Genomic DNA, 20,430 nt, shown 5'->3' with positions numbered 1-20,430 from the left:
AAAGGTCTGAACACTGCTGAAAGTTTGGCGTGCTGCTCAGCCACGGCCATCTAGGAACTTGGTCATGAAGTCAGTGCTGAAGCAGTCATCATATGGAGGAAACCGGCTATATGTGGCTGCGTCTACCATATGCCCCAGGAGCGTCTGAAGGTTATTCAGTGGGACCCTTTCTCACCTCTAAGCACCGACCGAACACATTCCAGTTGAGAAACGTGTAAACCAAGTCCACCTCCGAACTGGAAAAAATTTCCTCAGTCTGTGGACGAGTTACTCTTCTCCAGTTGATCTGAAGACCCATAACCCTCGTAACCCTTAAATCACCGCTGCACTCGCTGTCAACACCAGCACTGTGAGAGTCTTCCAGAAGAACACCGACACACTCACTCGTTGTAGAACAACACTCTTCAGAGACATCAGAAGATCCGATTGGCTCCGAAGCGAAAGACAACTGGTGCGTGTATCCACTTCCGTATTCATACCCACGCGGCTCATTTTTACAGTACTCAAAGATGACAGGCTCCCTAGCGTGATCCCAATCAGTTGACACGTCGACTACGTCGAACGTGACCGACTGAAAGGGAACTTAACCCTAATATTGTAGGAAGCAAACACTGAGGGTTCTATACTGTTTAGTAATATTCATTAAAAATAATATTTGCTTGATTTATGTTCTACTTGCAGTATTTGTTGGGGCACATGGTATTTAAAGTTAATACTAATAGCTTTTTTTATTATTAAATGTTAAAGCCCCAACACTTTTGTAGTAGTAGTGCCACCCCTGGTGTGGCTTATATGTCCAAATATATTTTGTCAATGTATGTATTTTTGGGAAAAAAAGTTGTAACTCACATGGAAACCATAACTAAAGAAATTAACTACTTTGTGGTAAAATATAGAGAACATTTGTGAAACTTGAATGAGAGGAAATGTGGAGATCTCTGGCAAAAGTTTCTAAAAGAAAACTCATTTGTTACCAATGTACTCAATTTATTAGCAGATAACAAACATGTTTTATAGAGGACATAATGAGTAACAACTCCTATATGCTTAAACAGTTATGATTACAGCTTTTGTAACAGTCAATGATTTCACACAAATCTTATTGTGTTACTTTTAAATATTTGGTCAATTTCTGACAAAGCACACATTTTATGAGCAAGAAATGTTTATCAAATTGAACAGCAGGTATGTAACACGTCACATGAAATCAGACTTTATTTTAAACTCTATGATCTTTGACAAAGCTAAAGAGGGACCCAAGTCCACAGCATTAGATCACTAGCTTAAGCTTTTGGCTGTTCTTATAATAAAAATAATAAAGGCCATCATGCATTTCTTATTAGCAAATGGCCAATCATACACATTCACCTGCATCTCAGTGCTCATACTTGCAAACTTCCATTAAGACCACTTAAACTTGCTCAAAGACCAGTCATTTAACAAAGCTTGACACTTTCAGGAATAAATTCTGTTCATCACATATTAAAGACTGTGTCCCTGAAGCTGCTGCAATGCTGGATCAGAGTTTTAAAACTGACTCTTAGTCTCTGGATGTCTAAACTGTGCTATACGGAGGGCTGAAATAACTCCTGGAGATCCCAAAGTGATCGTTCCAGTGTGAGAGCCAGTTTCTCTGCGTTGGTTTCCTCACAGCAGTTGAAAGCAGTTATGGAGAAGTGGACATGATCTTGCTGTGGATTGTAACACACTGCATAGCCATCTGGAACCAGTGGTCCAAAACACATCACACTGTCTGTAATGGTGGGCACCTGCAAGGAGAACAAAGAACAATGACATACAAGTAATTTTTACTTTTTCATTATGGTTTTCTCACCGTTTAGGCCTGCTGTGTAAATCAAACTATTTCAATTAACGTGGAAAGTTCTGGAGAGGTAGAGAATGGAAAATAGCAGGGTGTAATTTGCAAAAATCCAAAACTAGGGCAGTCAATTGATTTATTTTTAATCGCGATTAATCACATCTTTTTGTGCAATCTTTAATTTCGCACACTTATCGGGAAATTAAGCATACACCATTTATCTTGTTTAACACGTTCATGTTAATATAATTTGCTTTATTCAGCAAAGTAAACAACCAGATTGAAGGGTGATTCTCATAAAACTATTTCCTGCAAGCTTTTTTCATTTAATTTAGGTGTCTTTCCAAAAAGGACACTTGGAAACTCCAAAAGGACACTAAATAACCAAATGATAATAAGGAGTCCATATAATTCATAAACCTATGCACTCCAAAGCCGCCATGGACAAAAACAAACAAACAAACAAACAATAAATAAATAAATAAATAAATAAATACATAAATAAATAATCTTTTCGGATAAGACTTCCATAAAAACTTTTCAGAATTCATAGGTTTATAGTAGGCCTATGTAGGCCTAAGTGCAACAGCAAAGATCTGGTTTACATTTCAGATAAGTCAAGTTGCGATACCGAACAGGACCACATGGAGATGCCAAAAAAAACCTAAACCACCTGCCTTGACCTGACTGCATATGCCTACTGCTGTGCACAGATCCATTCAGAATTACTAAACACCGCAACATACACATGACAGATAAAAACATTATCCTGAGTGAAGGTGTTTGGAAACAAAGTGAATGTACTGAACTTTGTCTGCATAAATACAATGTGCGATCAGTGCATCAAGAGCGCATATAAACAGTTTGTTTGCGCATCAATAACAGACTCACGCGTACTTACTGTACAACTCCTATACATCACCGCAATCGCCTTTACCTTGATTGCATACTCCATCCATCAAAACTTTACTAGCGTGATGCTGGTTTGTTTTATCCAGCTGAGAAATTTAGTTTGTGTTATCATCTGGCCATACAGCACTGGGATGTTTGGACGTTCCGTTCATTCAAGTCAAGTCACCTTCATTCAGTCTGTTTTTCACACATGCAGCGCAATGCATGAGGGCTTGCGCTCTTCAGAAACAATCACAGAATATGACAGAGCCTCTAACACCTCTAACACTCTCAATATTGGGATGAATGAAAATTAAGAGTATAGATGAAAGTAAAAGAGAGAGGGGCATTTTGTTTATTTAGTTGATATATGACCCTATAACAACTGTGATGGACTGGGCATCTGTCCATGGTGTTTCCCTGCCTATGACCCAAGGCACTGGGATAAACTCCAACTCCTCCCAAGCACCCTCTTTGTGTGACTTTTCTTAAACTTTTCATTACTAACTAGAAGAATGAAACGGCTCAACCACATACACCCCCTTCCCCCTCTTAAACTGATAAAGCACAAAAAAAGAAGAAAAGAAGAAAGAAAATTCTGTTATTTACACACTGATCTTGGAGTGGCATCAATACACATTCCAGTGTAGTTCAAGTTAACTTCTGATTAACCCCCTGAGGTCGGCGGTATCGCCGGCGATACCAGCTCGCTTTTTTTTTTATCAGTGTAAAAGAAACTCATAAATACTCTGTTGACTTTGATTTTCCATAGGAGTTTCATACATCAATCGATTCTGTTAAATGTGTATTATTTTTCTGTATACTCACAATAAAAACAAAGTGTTGTGCTTTTCGCCAAATTAAGAAAAATAATCACGGAGCGAGTTCTGCCTTCTCTCTGTCCGTGTAGTCCATTCTGAAACGCGTCCGAAAATGAATCATAACTCAGCGAATACTTCTCACACAGGCACGTGATATATGTCTTTATGAAGCTTGAAATCTCTTCTTTTAAATGAAGTAATTAATAAAAAAAACAAATGTTTTCAACTCATGTAATCCGTTTGAAAGCAAGGAGAGGTACCGTTTTTTCCTTCTGCCTAATTATCTCTATAATGAACTGAGGCCGCCCCGCCCCCGGCGCTATTGACATGGTAAATAGTTTAGGTGATCTATGCTTCGCACCCGCCCCCCGATCAATGCCTTGAAAACACGAAGTTTCATCAGATCAGATTCACTGATAGTTCATCGCGTTTAGAGAGGATGGCGCGTTTCTCCGGTAAAGACGCCGTTCAGATGATCCTGGACAGCGAGGAATAACTCACCTTGGCTTTTCCTCAGAGGAAGATTGTAACTCAGACGAACGGCAGCATGTTCAAGAGCGAATTGATCACGCCGAGTAAACACCGAGTTTTCACGTGAGTAAATACGTGAACTCAAGTGGTCTAGTGGTAGAACATTTGCCTAGTGTGTCAGAGGTTCTGAGTTCGAATCTGCACTCATATAGTTTTTTTTTTTTTTTGTCAAATCAGATTATGTTTATCAGTGGTTGTATATCAGGCAGAGACATGTGTGTGTGTGTATTTTGTTTTGTAATTTCACTGGAACGAAAAGAGAGTCTCCACAACGGATTGAAGCGTGCGTCCGAGTGAAGACTGCGCGAGCCTAAAACAAACACAGTATCCGCGTCTGACTCGCGGGAATCCACGGCGCAAACCTGTGAGGGGCTGTGTTTTCTCGTTTATATTCCTTTTAGCATTTTAGCATTTATATTCCTTATAATAAAAATGAAAGACCTATGTTACAGACATATGAAAGACAACATTTCATTGATTAGTTTTGGATAGATTATACATTTTTACTGTAAAATATCTGCCACCTCAAATAAGCTTTTATTTGCCAATTTTTTTGTCAAAAATAATCAAATAATCAATCAAATCCTTAACTTTGAAATATGTATGATAAAATGTATACTTTAGTTTGTACAAAGAAAGATTACACTTGAATTGTTGTTTATTTAAATATTTACAAGGTAGATGTAAACAAACTATTAAAAGGTAAATATAAGCCTTTTCTTTAAATAATTTTTATTGTGTTTTATTAGTGACAAATTTGGGGAGAAGATAAATATTCCAAAACTGAAAATACAGTATGAGAATTAACTGCACAATTACATGTTTTCCTTGGCTATTATAGGCCAAATTGCAAGCACAATATGTGGAAAAATAAAAAAGAATTGAGATGCTTCCAACTGTTGCTCTTGCATTCTTGTGGCTCAGTGACTCACCTGAATGAATGGCTCATTAAGTATGCGGTCCTCAGGTGTGAACCACTACATATGCATGATCTGTGACGCCCACTCCGCATATGGCCTTTCCAAACAGAAAGTGCTTTGCAAAATTCAAATCAATGTATTGTGTTATGTGAAGGATTAGGCAGGGTGATTTTCACATAATTTTGAAGAAAAAACACAAGGCGATGACATCCATTAGACAAAAGTCTTATTGGCACATATTTAGTGTGTGTTTTGTGGTCTTATTTCAGAAACTTTAGTTTTTAGTTTTTTCAATAACCACGCATAAACATTATTCTCTCAAAAATGCAGACATGTACATTCTTGTTGCTCACATATTATGGTAGCCCTGTTTGTGCTAAATAGTGTGTAAATTTTTTTTGCCATTACTATGTTTATAAGCAACTGAAAAAAGCACAAATGTCAGGGCATGTCAGAACATCTCAAGGACCCCAAAAACACCTCAGACCCCAGAGGGTTAATGACACATGGAAGTCCCACATCTAGATGATACAGTATATGGTAATATGATATATCACAATAATGACCATGCACGGTATTGTTATAGTGGGCACATTAAAATACAGTGAATAATAATTTTTTACTATTTTGTAGAAGGCATTTTAAGAATACTTTTCCATCAACTGGTTAAAATGAAAATGCACATTCACTGAGCAGATGGTGCTGAAGGAACAGCAGACATGAAGCCGTTAGCCCTGTGACCCCTTAAACTAAGCAGCTGCACTACTTTGTTTTAGAACAGAATTTCTAAACAGCCATTCAGATATTTGTATTCGCAATGGTGTTTATCACAGCACCAAATACTTATATAGATATAATAGGCTATTTATTTTCAAACTTAATTTTTTTTTTTTAATCAGGACTACAACATGCGCTAGATATTGATTGAAAATGTTCTGATTTCTTATTATTGTTTGGTAAAACTTTACAATAAGACTTTATTAGTTGACATTAGTTAATTCATTAGTTAACATAAACTGACAATGAAAAATAATTTTAAAGCATTATTAGCCTTAGTTAATGTTAGTTTTTAACATTTAATAATACATTATTAAAAATAAAAACCTGAGCTAACATGAACTAACAATGAGTAACTAACGTTATCAAAGAATAATAACTTCTGCAACAAATGTAGCTATTGCTCATTGTTAATGGGTTAATGTGTTAACTAATGAGACTTTATTGCAAAGTGTTACCTATTGTTCTTTATAATTATTTTGCACTTTAATCTGTTTGAAACATTTGTTTATTTTATTTTGTGTATTGTTTTATTGTATTTAAATATTCAGTTTTTTTTTGTTATAAGAAAAAAAGGTATTCAATCTGTTTATAGTATGAAAACACTTTTTTTTTGCAACATTACAATATTGTGATAATACCATATACCGTGATAAAAGCTTCAGCAAGATAATACAGATATACAGTTGCCTACCCACATCATCACAATAAATGGTCAAAATAAAGATATAGCATGCAATATTTAATGCCCTGTTAACGTGTGACATAAAAAATCTGTTTGTACTGCATTTTTTCTATTCAAAATATAATTTATGCTCATTCATGCTAAATATTACAGTTTCTTTTCTTTTTTCAACAGTTACCTGTCCTGTTCGGAGTTTCCAGTGAGTCGCAAGTCCATAGGCCGTGTCCATGAAAATTCTGGGCACACTAAGCCCCTCCTCAATGGCTTGAAGTTTAAGACCCAACAGGTGGCGGTCTATGCCCTGCCCCATCAGCGACTGATCAAAAATGGCACTCATTATGCAGTCAACATAAATTAGGATCTTTCACATGCAATCCTGTTAGTTTTTCACCTGTTCTGTGAGGATGCTGTAGGCATCAACAGCCTCTCTCAGCAGCTGTACTTTGGCTTCTCTCTTAAATCCATGCAAACAGACACATTTAATGATTAGTGTTACCCATAAATGTGATTCATTTCTCATTTCCATCGTCTCCTCTCTATGAAGGTAAAATAGTAGCAAAACTCGAGAGCACGTAGATGTGAATTTTAGAACTTGTACAATAAATATTCGTACTTGTACATGAACATTTACACTCACAGCTCCGATGTGAAAACCTGTAAAATAAAAATCTGAAGTTGAATGTTGAAATTTGCACTCGCATACAATAGTCACAAACCTGTATTCTGAATCTGAAGCTGCAGACAAGTAGACACAAATGTGTAAAATGCCATTCACAGAAATACAACGACAGACACAAACTTGTAATATATATTTTGCGTTTAATCTTACGTTCACATTCGCAGTACTACCTCAAATAGGCACTTGCAACTTCTCAAATCTGTCACTGCAATTTCAAATTTCGCGCCTTGACTTTTGCTACTCTTTTTGCGATATATCAGGTGCAAAACTAACTTGTGCACTTGAAACTCAGAGGCGGCGAGAGAGAAAGGGGGGCGGGAGCTGGGGTGTTCAAAGGAGCCGTTTTATTGGTTGGCAGTTAGCCAATGAAATTGGACTTCGATGATGTCACGAAACCCGCGTGCACTGAAACATTAACATGGCTTAATGCATTAGACTGATATTAAAAGAAATACACGATATTATCAAACTCAGTAAACACAATGCTTATAAAGCATACTACAGAAAAGCAGATGAGCACAGAATATGAACACAATGCGTTTAATTGAGACAGTGGTATTAAAAGACCAAACTCAGGAAACACCATACAAATAAAGCAAAGCAATTGAGCTCTGAATATGGATGAAACGAGTTTAATTGTACGTTTTCCTCCCATAGAAAACCAAGAAAATGCTTAATAAGGCTTAATGGACCAACAGTTATAAAAAAAAAAAAAAAAACATAATTCGTTAAATTATTAATAAAACACAGGCAGCAAGTTTATTTGCACTGAACACACATTTGCTTTCTTTCGTCATATTCTGTGCTCATCTGCTTTTCTGTAGTATGCATTATAAGCATTGTGTTTACTGAGTTTGATAATATCGTTTATTTCTTTTAATAGTCTAATGCATTAAGGTGTGCACGAGGGTTTCGGGACATCATCGAAGTCCCATTTCATTGGCTAACTGCCAACCAATAAAACGGCTCCTTTGACCCCCCCTCCTCCCGCCCCCCTTTCTCTCTCGCCGCCTCTGAGTTTCAAGTGCACAAGTTAGTTTTGCACCTGATATATCGCAAAAAGAGTAGCAAAAGTCAAGGCGCGCAATTTGAAATTGCAGTGACAGATTTGAGAAGTTGCAAGTGCCTATTTGAGGTAGTACCGCGAATGTGAACGTAAGATTAAACGCAAAATATATATTACAAGTTTGTGTCTGTCGTTGTATTTCTGTGAATGGCATTTTACACATTTGTGTCTACTTGTCTGCAGCTTCAGATTCAGAATACAGGTTTGTGACTATTGTATGCGAGTGCAAATTTCAACATTCAACTTCAGATTTTTATTTTACAGGTTTTCACATCGGAGCTGTGAGTGTAAATGTTCATGTACAAGTACGAATATTTATTGTACAAGTTCTAAAATTCACATCTACATGCTCTCGAGTTTTGCTACTATTTTACCTTCATACCTCTCCACCATCTTAATTACTCACAGAAACTGCATCATCATCAAAGGCCTGTATGAAGCTCAGCATCTGATTGGTCGGAGAACGGATGTAGTCTGTTCGTCCTCCCCTGAACATCCTCAGAGAGGCGATGTCACAGGCCGCACACACTTCATTGTGAACTCTAGCAGAGAACAGGGACCAAACATGCAATTTATTAATTCATTTCATTATCTGTTGTTACTGGATGACAGAACAGTTTCTCTGAAAGCCTCACCGGTAGTAGGCCAGCTGAATCGCCAACTGGATGAAGGAGTTTGGACTCAGCTTTAGTTGTTTGGCAAACTCTTTTCCAAAGCGCTGGAAGTTAAAACATTTGATGTCCAAATCGTTGATGAGACTAAAGGGAGAATTTGGTTTTAAAAATACAGATTAGCTTCTTATTGTATCAGCTTTCAGTGCCTCATCTCCATTTCCTAATATACACAACATCACTATAACGATCATAAAGACACAGCTTTTCCAACCACCATTACACAGGCGATACGCAGCTCTATCTGTTGTTCAACCTCATATTCCATTGTCCTCATATTTCTGTGTTGTGGTATTTAAGCCTCAAAATACCGGCGATGCCAAAGTATTTCCTGAACTGCAAATATTTACACACACTCAAGTAGAGTGGCTCTTGGCAAGGCAAGGCAAGTTTATTTTTAAAGCACATTTCATACACTATGGCAATTCAAAGTGCTTTACATAGAAAGGAATAAAAATAAGCACAAAATAAAAGAAAGGAAAATTAAAACAGTTATAAAAGGAATGAATTAGAGTAAAATGAATTAAAGTAGTAAAAATATGATAATTAGAAAGAAAAAAAAACTTCTCATCTGGCAAAACACTGGTGTATCTTATTTTGCATCTTTCAATTTCCCCAATTAAGTGGTTTATGTTTCTCTCTTACCCAATTCTCAGTGCCATTTGAGTTCAGTTTAGAATCAAAAGTGTAAAGACCACCATTGGCCCAAAGACGGAGTCCAACGGTCTGGGCGAAGGTATAATGCGTGTATGTCTTTTCAGCGCTCCAGTGAAGTTCACTTAATTTATTAGAATTTAGTTTCAACATTACTTTAGCTCTATGCTTAATCTGACTCCAATTTCAATTTCAATGTTTCTTATTAGAAAATAATCATAAATATTGATTATGAATTAATTTAGATCTTTGATTATTCTGGGTATCCCATATTTTCAATTATTCATTCAGGACCCGGTATCGTTTTGAGACGTCACGTCGATCACAAGCGTAGCCAGTTCTGAAATAGTCAGAGGATGCAGTGCGAACTATTTTAAATCGGAAGGTCTCCTTAATGATGTGCCACATGCTCCATTCATTAGTGCCTTCGGTTTGGTCTATACTGGAGTAGCTTTGCGGAAACACCAGACAACACATTAATCTACTACGAATAATGATTTCAGAATACTTTAGAATAAATCAAGATGTGACATTTATTTGTCAGGTAAAAATGTATCATGCCAATTATAAAAGGACATGATTAAAAGCCAATTCTGTTGGGAAGGAACAACCAATCAGATCAGTTGTTACTCCATTACGTCAGTCACTTTCTGTTCCTGATGAGCGACCATGCTAGGTACCACTTGAGTTTCTCCAGCGCTGAACTTAACTGTCATGGTCAAAGTGGATATGTTTAAGTTGTGCGTCAATGATACCATGTAAGTAATTTAATGAGTGTTTTCTATTGAGTGTCACATACGATGAATAATCAAAACATCATGAGTTCGTTTGTCTATGAGGTGACGACTATCTTAGAGTCTAGCCTAAGATGTTCATTTAATATGTATATTCCAAATACACTTGAGTTCAGTATAATACTGATCACTGATTAATGCTTTCCCTGTGTATAAATGTATGTTTGAATAATGTATAGATCGTCGTTCTGTAATTATATGTGTTAGCTTATTGTGTAATGACTCAGCAAAAGACTCATTTCGGATAATTCCGTTTATGAGCGCTATGCGCCACCTAGTGGTAAAAATCGGTATTACTGCAAGTAATGTTATGTTTATAACGATATTGGGATAAATGCCAGTTGTTAATGATGATGGAAATGTTTGATATTAGCTAATTATTGTTTATTATGCACTGTTTCAGATGACACAACATACTACCTCAGATACCACATCTGATAAGATAATTCCATGCAATGCCCTGTGGTCTGACTGTGCTGTTCATTGTGCTGATTATTCATGCTGGACTTAATTAAACTGTTACTTCTGATTCCTGCCTCCTGTGTTCTGACCGACACACCAGTGCGAGCACAGCTAGTTTGATCCAGTGCAATACAGTCCTAAGTAAACTCATTAACAAATTCAGAAATAATAAATACATGAGATCAATTACTCCAAGATGACTCTAAAGTAAACAATGTATTCCTGACAGAGACATGCAGTGGCGTGTGAGTGTTTTCCAACGGGAAAACACTGAAAGAGCACTGTATGGGTTTTTTTCCTGGTTACAGGTTCCCAAAGTCTGCTCTGCCACTTCCCCTTAAATACCCAGACCAAAACAAAAGGGTTATACCAATATTTTTTAGAGTTGTTTTGGGTCAATTCATGTACCCCAGGGGGTAGCACCTGGTTTCAGGGGAGAGGGGAGATATCTTGAAGAGACATCACCCAAAGAGGAGAACAGAATTCTCCTAAGTTTTCAATCTTTCTCATAATACCAATGACTGCAATGAAATTAAGACCATTTTACCAATCGCAGTAAGACATTTAAAATGATACCAAACATGAAAAGGAAAAACAATAGATTCACAAGATACATCATATGTGACTCAAGCCCCTTTCACACAGCGCATTGAACCCGGGAAATTGCCGGCAAATTGCCGGAACGCCTTCTGTGTGAACGCAAACATGACCCGGGTTTAATGCCGGGATCGATGCCGGGTTGGGGACCTAGTAACATTGCCGTGTTCAGTCCCGGAACGCGCGCTGTGTGAACAAAAGCCGTAATAATGCCGTGTCGTAGTGATGACGCTGAAGCCGGGATCGTTCGCCAGCTGTGAAACGGTACGAAATGCGCAATTTTATGATCGAATCAGAGAAATAAATAATAATAAATAATAAATTATGCAGCTCATAAGCAAACTGAAGACGCTGCTGAGACATTACAAGTCACATCGATGTCACGTGTCTTTCCGGGACATACACGGGTTGTGTGTGAACGCGCTCTCTGATTCCGGAAAATCACTGGCAGTGTGAATGAACCAAAATCAAATGAACCCGGGTCAAATCCCGGGTCACTTTATCCGTGTATTTTCCGGAATCTCTGTGTGAAAGGGGCTATATAGACATTCTTAGTGAACTTTTAGTGACTTGAATCAGGGAGAAAGGAAGGGAGAAGGGAGGAGGGAGGAGGGAGAGGGGGATGCAGAGATAAGGAAGGAGAAAAGTTTGGACAAGACAATGAACTGTGCTCTTTCTTAGCGATCTTCTGTCCAGGGTGCATTTTATTGCTTTATTGCAGGATGAGTTTTATCTCAGCTTTTGCTTTTGTTGAAAATCAGTTTTTACAAAAGGAAGAATATAGTGCCGTCAGTCGGAAGTACAGTGGATACTCTGAGATTCTCCCATGATGGTCAGTCTTTTCTGTGGTTTTTCCCTCGGCGCGCCTATATAACTTTGGACGTCTCTAGAGAGATAAATTTTCACCTCAATTGAAATGAAAAGTCTTGCAGCTCAGACTTGGCAATGGCATTTAATATTCAAACCCATTTAAGAATTCTTAATAGCAACCTGTGTCTGTGTGTGTGTGTGTGTGTGTGTGTGTGTGTGTGTGTGTGTGTGTGTGTGTGTGTGTGTGTGCGCGTGTGTGGCTTCAAGAGAGCAAACATACAACTGTACTTAATTTGTGGTATCTTAATCTTTTTTTCATATTACTAAATTTGTTTAATAGTAAATTCTATAATATATACACCATTATCAATTTTACATTATTTTTCTATTGCAGTTTTTTGCATTTATAATTTTTAACTAGATGGTAAAGTTTGTAGACAAACTTTAAGTTGGCTTGAAAAAGCCTAGCATGGTTTAACATGATTTACCATGTTTCTAGTAAAGAAATATTAGGAAGAAAGAAAGAAAGAAAGAAAGAAAGAAAGAAAGAAAGAAAGAAAGAAAGAAAGAAAGAAAGAAAGAAAGAAAGAAAGAAAGTTTAGTTAGAAAGAAAGTTTAGTTAGAAAGAAATATTAGTTTGAAAAAAAGAAATATTAGTTAAAAAGAAAAAGATTAGATTGAAAAAAGAAAGATTAGTTAGAAAGAAAGATTAGTTTGAAAAAAGAATGAAAAAAAGATTAGTTAGAAAGAAAGAAAGATCAGTTTGAAAAAAGAAAGATTAGTTAGAAAGAAAAAGATTAGTTTGTAAAAAAGAAAGAAAGATTAGTTAGAAAGAAAGAAAGAAAGAAAGGAGAAATATTAGTTAAAAAAGAAATAATAGTTAGAAAGAAAGATTAGAAAAATAAAGACAGATTGGTTAGAAAGAAAGAATAGTTAAAAGAAAAAAGATTAGTTAGTTAGAAAGAAAGATTAGTTTGAAAAAAGAATGAAAGATTAGTTTGAAGAAAGAAAGATAGTTAGAAAGATTAGTTTGAAAAAAGAATGAAAGAAAGATAAGTTAGAAAGAAAAAGATTAGTTAGAAAAAGATTAGTTTGTAAGAAAGAAAGAAAGATTAGTTAGAAACAAAAAAGATTAGTTTGTAAAAAAGAGAAAGATTAGTTAGAAAGAAAGAAATATTAGTTAAAGAAATAATAGCTAGAAAGAAAGATTAGAAAAAGAAAGACAGATTGGTTAGAAAGAAAGAATAGTTAAAAGAAAAAAGATTAGTTAGTTAGAAAGAAAGATTAGTTAGAAAGAAAGAAATAGTTAAACAAGAGAATAGTTAGAAAGATTAGTTTGAAAAAAGAATGAAAGATTAGTTTGAAAAAAGAAAGATTAGTTAGAAATAAATAAATATTAGTTAAAAAAGAAAGAATAGTTAGAAAGAAAGATTAGTTAGAAAGAAAAAAGAAAGAAAGATTAGTTAGAAAGAAAGAAAGAAATATAGATCGGTTAGAAAGAAAAAGATTAGTTAAAAAGAAAGATTAGTTAGAAAGAAAAAAGAAAGAAAGATTGGTTAGAAAGAAAGATTAGTTAGAAAGAAAAAAGAAAAGATTAGTTAGAAAGAAAGATAAATTAGAAACAAAGATTAGTTAGAAAGAAAGATTAGTTTGAAAAAAGAGAAAGATTAGTTAGTTAGAAAAAAGAAAAAGAAAGATTGGTTAGAAAGAAAGATTAGTTAGAAAAAAGAAAAAGAAAAAAGAAAGAAATATTAGTTAGAAAAAAGAAAAAGAAAAAAGAAAAATATTAGTTAGAAAGAGAAAGATTAGTTAGAAAGAAAAAGACTAGTTTGAAAAAAAAGAAAAAAGAAAGAAATATTAGTTTGAAAAAAGAGAAAGATTAGTTAGTTAGAAAAAAGAAAAAGACTAGTTTGAAAAAAGAAAGAAAAAAGAAAGAAATATTAGTTTGAAAGAAAGAAAGAAAGAAAGATTGGTTAGAAAGAAAGATTAGTTAGAAAAAAGAAAAAGAAAAAAGAAAGAAATATTAGTTAGAAAGAGGAAGATTAGTTAGAAAGAAAAAGATTAGTTTGTAAAAAAGAAAGAAAGATTAGTTAGAAAGAAAGAAAGAAATATTAGTTAAAAAAGAAATAAATAGTTAGAAAGAAAGATTAGTTAGAAAAAGAAATATAGATCGGTTAGAAAGAAAGAAAGATTAGTTTTAAAAAGAAAGAAAGATTAGTTTGAAAAAAGAAAGATTAGTAAGAAAGAAAGAAAGATTAGTTTGTAAAAAAGAAAAAGATTAGTTAGAAAAAGAAATATAGATCGGTTAGAAAGACAGATTAGTTAAAAAGAAAGAAAGATTAGTTAGAAAGAAAGAAAGATATATTAGAAAGAAAGAGATTAGTTAGACAGAAGATTAGAGGAGTTAGAAGATTAGTTAGAAAGAAAGGAAGATTAGTTAGAAAGAAGTTAGAAAGAAAGATTAGTTAGAAAGAAAGATAGATTGTTAGAAAGAAAGATTAGTTAGAAAGAAAGATTAGTTAGAAAGAAAGATTAGTTAGAAAGAAAGAAAGATTAGTTAGAAAAAAGAAAGATAGATTGGTTAGAAAGATAGAAAGATTAGTTAGAAAGAAAGAAAAAAGAAAGATTAGTTAGAAAGAAAGATTAGAAAGAGATTAGTTAGAAAGAAAGAAAGAAAGATTAGAAAGAAAGATTAGTTAGAAAGTAAGCTTAGTTTGAAGAAATAAATAAAGATTAGTTAGTTAGAAAAAAAGAGAAAGAAAGACTAGTTTGAAAAAGAAAAAGATTAGTTAGAAAAAAAGAAATAGTTAGAAAGAAAGAAAGAAATATTAGTTTGAAAGAAAGAAAGAAAGATTAGTTAGAAAGAAAGAAAGATAGATTGGTTAGAAATAAAGATATATTAGAAAGAAAGAAAGATTAGTTAGAAAGAAAGATTAGTTTGAAAAAAAGAAAGATTAGTTAGTTAGAAAAAAGAAAGAAAGACTAGTTTGAAAAAATAAAGAAAGATTAGTTAGAAAGAAAGAAATAGTTAGAAAGAAAGAAATATTAGTTTGAAAGAGAAAGAAAGAATGGTTAGAAAGAAAGATTGGTTAGAAAGAAAGAAAAAAAATTGTTTGTAAAAAAGAAAGATTAGTTAGAAAGAAAGAAATATTAGTTAAAGAAAGATTAGTTAGAAAGAAAGAGATTGGTTAGAAAGAAAGATTAGTTAGAAAGAAAGAGATTGGTTAGAAAGATTAGTTAGAAAGAAAAAAGAAAGATTAGTTAGAAAGAAAAAATTAGTTTGTAAAAAAGAAAGAAAGATTAGTTAGAAAGAAAGAAATATTAGTTAAAAAAGAAAGAATAGTTAGAAAGAAAGATTAGTTAGAAAGAAAGATAGATTGGTTAGAAAGAAAGATTGGTTAGAAAAAAAGAGATTAGTTAGAAAGAAAGAAAAAAGAAAGAAAGATTAGTTAGAAAAAGAAATATTAGAAAGAAAGAAAGATTAGATAGAAAAAAGAAAGAAAGAAAGAAAAAAAGAAAGATTAGTTAGAAAGAAAAAAGAAAGATTAGTTAGAAAAAGAAATATTAGAAAGAAAGAAAGATTAGTTACAAAAAAGAAAGAAAGACTAGTTTGAAAAAAGAAAGAAATATTAAAGAAAGAAAGAAATATTAGTTTGAAAGAGAGAAAGAAAGATTGGTTAGAAAGAAAGAAAGATTAGTTAGAAAGAAAAAAGAAAAAGATTAGTTAGAAAGATATTAGAAAGAGAAAGAAAAGTTAGAAAGAAAGATTAGTTTGAAAAAGAAAGAAAGAAAGACTAGTTTGAAAAAAGAAAAAGATTAGTTAGAAAAAAGAAAGAAAAAAGAGAAATATTAGTTAGAAAGAAATAAATTAGTTTGAAAGAGAAATATAGATAGGTTAGAAAGAAAGATTAGTTAGAAAGAAAGATTAGTTAGAAAGAAAAAAGAAAAAGATTAGTTAGAAAGATATTAGAAAGAGAAAGAAAAGTTAGAAAGAAAGATTAGTTTGAAAAAGAAAGAAAGAAAGACTAGTTTGAAAAAAGAAAAAGATTAGAAAAAAGAAAGATTAGTTAGAAAAAAGAAAGAAAAGAGAAATATTAGTTAGAAAGAAAGAAATATTAGTTTGAAAGAGAGAAATATAGATTGGTTAGAAAGAAAGAAAGATTTGTTAGAAAGAAAGATTAGTTTGAAAAAGAAAGATTAGTTAGAAAAAAGAAAAAGAAAAAAGAAAAATATTAGTTAGAAAGAAAGATTAGTTAGAAAGAAAGAGAAAAATAGATTGGTTAGAAAGATAGATTGGTTAGAAAGAAAGATTAGTTAGAAAGAAAGAAAGAGAGAAAGATAGATTGTTAGAAACAAATAAATAAAGATTAGTTAGTTAGAAAGAAAGAAAGATTAGTTTGAAGAAAGAAAGATTAGTTTGAAAAAAGAAAGAAAGAAAGAGAAAGATTAGTTAGTTAGAAAGAGAAAGATTAGTTTGAAAAAAGAAAGAGAAAGAAAGATTAGTTAGAAAGATTAGTTAGAAAGAAAGATAGATTGGTTAGAAAGAAAGATTGGTTAGAAAAAAAGAAAGATTAGTTAGAAAGAAAGAAAGATTAGTTAGAAAGAAAAAAAGAAAGATTAGTTAGAAAAAAGAAAGAAAGACTAGTTTGAAAAAGAAAGAAAGATTAGTTAGAAAAAAGAAAGAAATATTAGTTAGAAAGAAAGAAATATTAGTTTGAAAGAAAGAAAGATTGGTTAGAAAGAAAGAAAGATTAGTTAGAAAGATATTAGAAAGAGAAAGAAAAGTTAGAAAGAAAGATTAGTTTGAAAAAAGAAAGAAAGAAAGACTAGTTTGAAAAAAGAAAAAGATTAGTTAGAAAAAAGAAAGAAAGATTAGTTAGAAAAAAGAAAGAAAAAAGAAAGAAATATTAGTTAGAAAGAAAGAAATATTAGTTTGAAAGAGAGAAAGAAAGATTAGTTAGAAAGAAAGATTAGTTTGAAAAAGAAAGATTAGTTAGAAAAAAGAAAAAGAAAAAAGAAAGAAATATTAGTTAGAAAGAGAAAGAAAGAAATATTAGTTTGAAAAAAGAGAGAAAGAAAGATTAGTTAGAAAGAAAGAAAAGTTAAAAAGAAATGTAAAAAAATAGTTAGAAAGAAAGAAAAGTAAAAAAGAAAGAAAAGTTAAAAAAAGAAAGGAAGAAAAGTAAAAAATAAAAAAATAGTTAGAAAGAAAGAAAGAAAGATGGATTAGTTAGAAAGAAAGATGGATTAGTTAGAAATAAAGAAAGATAGATTAGTTAGAAAGAAAGATCAGTTTGAAAGAAAGAAAGATTAGAAAGACAAAGATTAGTTTGAAAAAAGAAAGAAAAAGAAAAAAAGAAAGATAGATGGATTAGTTAGAAAGAAAGATAGATTAGTTAGAAGAAAAAAAAGATTAGTTAGAAGGAAAGAAAGATTAGTTAGAAAGAATAAAAAGATAGATGGATTAGTTAAAGAAAGATAGATAGTCATTGTCGCAATCATACTCTAGCTCAGGGGTGGGGAACGTCCGGCCCGCAAAACAGTTTGATGCGGCCCGCGAGTCAATTCCTCCCAAAAAAAAAACAAACAAAAAAAAAAAAATCTCAGCAATTACTTTTCCTGTGATAGAAAACACAAAATAGGCAAAGTGGCAAGCAGCACGAGTCCACGAGCCGTGAGAGCAGGGCGAGGCCAGTAGCGCGAGTGTTATGCGCGACGCACTGGTTTCAAGTTTCTCACGGATGAGCTTCGGGGGGCGCGCGCGCCGCACCGGTTTCAAGTTTCTCACTGATCATCAGCTTCGGGGCGCATAAAAGGATCGGAACGAAGACAGCGGAGGACCAGGCATGGACTCGGCGTCAGCCGATTTTGCCGGGGCTTCAGCCCCGAATGTATTTATAGTGCAAAATGCAGCCGCTAGAGTTCTTACTAGATCAAGAAAATATGATCATATAACACCAATTCTATCATCTCTACACTGGTTACCTATAAAGTTCCGTATCAATTACAAAGTATTACTACTGACCTATAAAGCCCTAAATGGTTTAGCTCCCCTGTATTTAACGGAACTTCTATCGCCCTACAATCCATCGCGCTCTTTAAGATCACTAAATTCGAGGCTTCTGGTCATTCCGAGGATATCTAAGTCCACTAAAGGAGGGAGGGCGTTTTCACATTTAGCTCCTAAACTCTGGAATAGTCTTCCTGATATTGTTCGAGTCTCAGATTCGCTGTCCCAGTTTAAAACTAGATTAAAGACGCATCTCTTTAGCCAAGCATTCACATAATAACTACCTTTTATACTACAGTTGAATCAGATTGAATGCATTAATATTATGAACAGCAGCTACGCTAATTATTTCCCATCTGCTTTTCTGTTGTTATCTCGGGACGCTAGTCCCGAGATAAATACAGATCGTCAGCTCCAGTTTGTATCCAGCCTCCCATGGAAACTACAGATGCCCCAACACCCGTGAAGAGACGACTCGACGCCCGTGAAGAGACGACTCGAGGCCCGTGAAGAGACGACTCGAGGCCCGTGAAGAGACGACTCGACGCCCGTGAAGAGACGACTCGAGGCCCGTGAAGAGACGACTCGAGGCCCGTGAAGAGACGACTCGACGCCCGTGAAGAGACGACTCGACGCCCGTGAAGAGACGACTCGACGCCTGTGAAGAGACGACTCGACGCTGGCGATATGTTTATGCCCTAAATCAATACATGATTAACTAACTGTATTTCTCTATGTACATTTCTGAAATGCACTTTCTGTAAAGCTGCTTTGAAACAATATGTATTGTGAAAAGCGCTATACAAATAAATTTGAATTGAATTGAATTATTTGGAAAAGTTGACTGACAAATATGAAACCGGAAGCAGCAAAAAACTAACTTACTTACGTCGTGCCAGCCGTTTGCTCGCGGCGCGCACTCTTCAATCACGTGCAAATGCGGCGCGCCCTGTATCACGCAAAATAAACTACTAGCATGTAACGTCGTGTTCTGTCGTCATTTAAGTATTGAAATAACCAAAAGGGAGATTAAAGCTGCATCAAAACTCTATGTCGGGGCTTTTGTATTCCTTTGTAGGCTACATAAATGTTACACATTTTGGCGTAGCCCTACTCAATTTTCATTATTAATATTCAAACATTTTATCAATATTGCAAAGTCATCAAAACTGACTAAATATTTTGTGACCAAAAATGTGAAAAATAGGCCTACATCTAGCCTAAATGATCGTTCATGACGATTTTAACTATAAGCAACCCAGTTTGTCTAGATCTGTATTATTTCCTTTGTATAATGAGCTTAAATATTGCTGCGCAGTCGTGTGATTTAGTCTGCTTGATTAACATTATTACAATGTATTCCTATTTAACTCTGATATGTAGCCTATATATATATATAAGGTCCTCGAATGTGTTCGAATATTTCACCAGCATCAGCCTTTTCACAGTTTGTATCACTCCGCTTGTCTGTGTTTGTGCAATTTGCATCATTAAGCCAGTAGGTGGTGACAAGTGACTGTCTTTATGAGTGAACAATTGAAATTTAATTGAGCTGATTTAATAGTGCCAAAAACATTGATTAACTCAAGAAAGAAACAAGTTGCTGAAACCAATCTTTAATGCTAAAAAGTTTACATCTATGCAAAATAATCCTTGAAAGATTTCTCATTTAAGGCCATTCCTGTTTGGAATATGTGATTGTGTATTGTCAACAATAAGCAGAAACATTTTGCATTTCCATTTTGTAGTGTGGATTCATTTCAACATTTATCCTCATTCTCATGTTTAAGAATCTGTTATCTTGACAAATAATTTATGCTACTGCCCACTGACAAGCTTTTAAAGCTATTGTTATCAAAAAATGTTGGCCTTCAAACACCTTAAAATGCACATATGTAGGTCCAAGAAATCAACATTTTCTCGGGGGAGCATGCCCCCCAACCCCCCTAACTACCTCACATTTGAATGTGTGTGTCTGTGTGGTAATATGGGCTGGTGTGGCGACAGTGCCAGGACTGAATTTTTTAACCAGTCTGCCCCCCTGCATATAGGCCTAAAATATACATTATTCTCTGTATCGAATCATGTTATCTTGTTACCCACCCCCAGCCCCTGATGTTTCGGGCTCAGCCCCTGATGTTTTTAAAAAACCTAGAAACGCCCCTGCTCATTCAACATTACAATGGCCCTTAAAGAATGTTAAAAAATTGTAAATGGCCCTTGATAGGAAAAAGGTTCCCCAC

General features: G+C 34.2%; 1 protein-coding gene across 2 annotated transcripts in view; it reads right to left on the bottom strand.

The window, feature by feature from the left end:
• Positions 1–966: 966 nt before the first annotated feature.
• The window catches only part of cratb (carnitine O-acetyltransferase b), a 67,069-nt gene continuing 47,605 nt past the window's right edge, over positions 967–20,430 (bottom strand). For both annotated transcript variants that reach the window (XM_084423734.1, XM_084423735.1), the window contains 5 exons: positions 8,825–8,947; positions 8,596–8,731; positions 6,836–6,898; positions 6,623–6,760; positions 967–1,769 (listed from right to left, as the gene is read on the bottom strand). In XM_084423734.1, coding sequence (XP_084279860.1) covers positions 1,566–1,769; positions 6,623–6,760; positions 6,836–6,898; positions 8,596–8,731; positions 8,825–8,947 — 664 coding nt within the window. In that variant the 3' untranslated portion in view covers positions 967–1,565. The remainder of the gene's footprint in view (positions 1,770–6,622; positions 6,761–6,835; positions 6,899–8,595; positions 8,732–8,824; positions 8,948–20,430) is intronic.

This window comes from Rutilus rutilus (genome assembly GCF_951802725.1).
Source record: "Rutilus rutilus genome assembly, chromosome: 11".
Classification (NCBI taxonomy): Eukaryota; Metazoa; Chordata; class Actinopteri; order Cypriniformes; family Leuciscidae; genus Rutilus; species Rutilus rutilus.
This window is presented reverse-complemented; position numbering and strand designations above follow the sequence as displayed.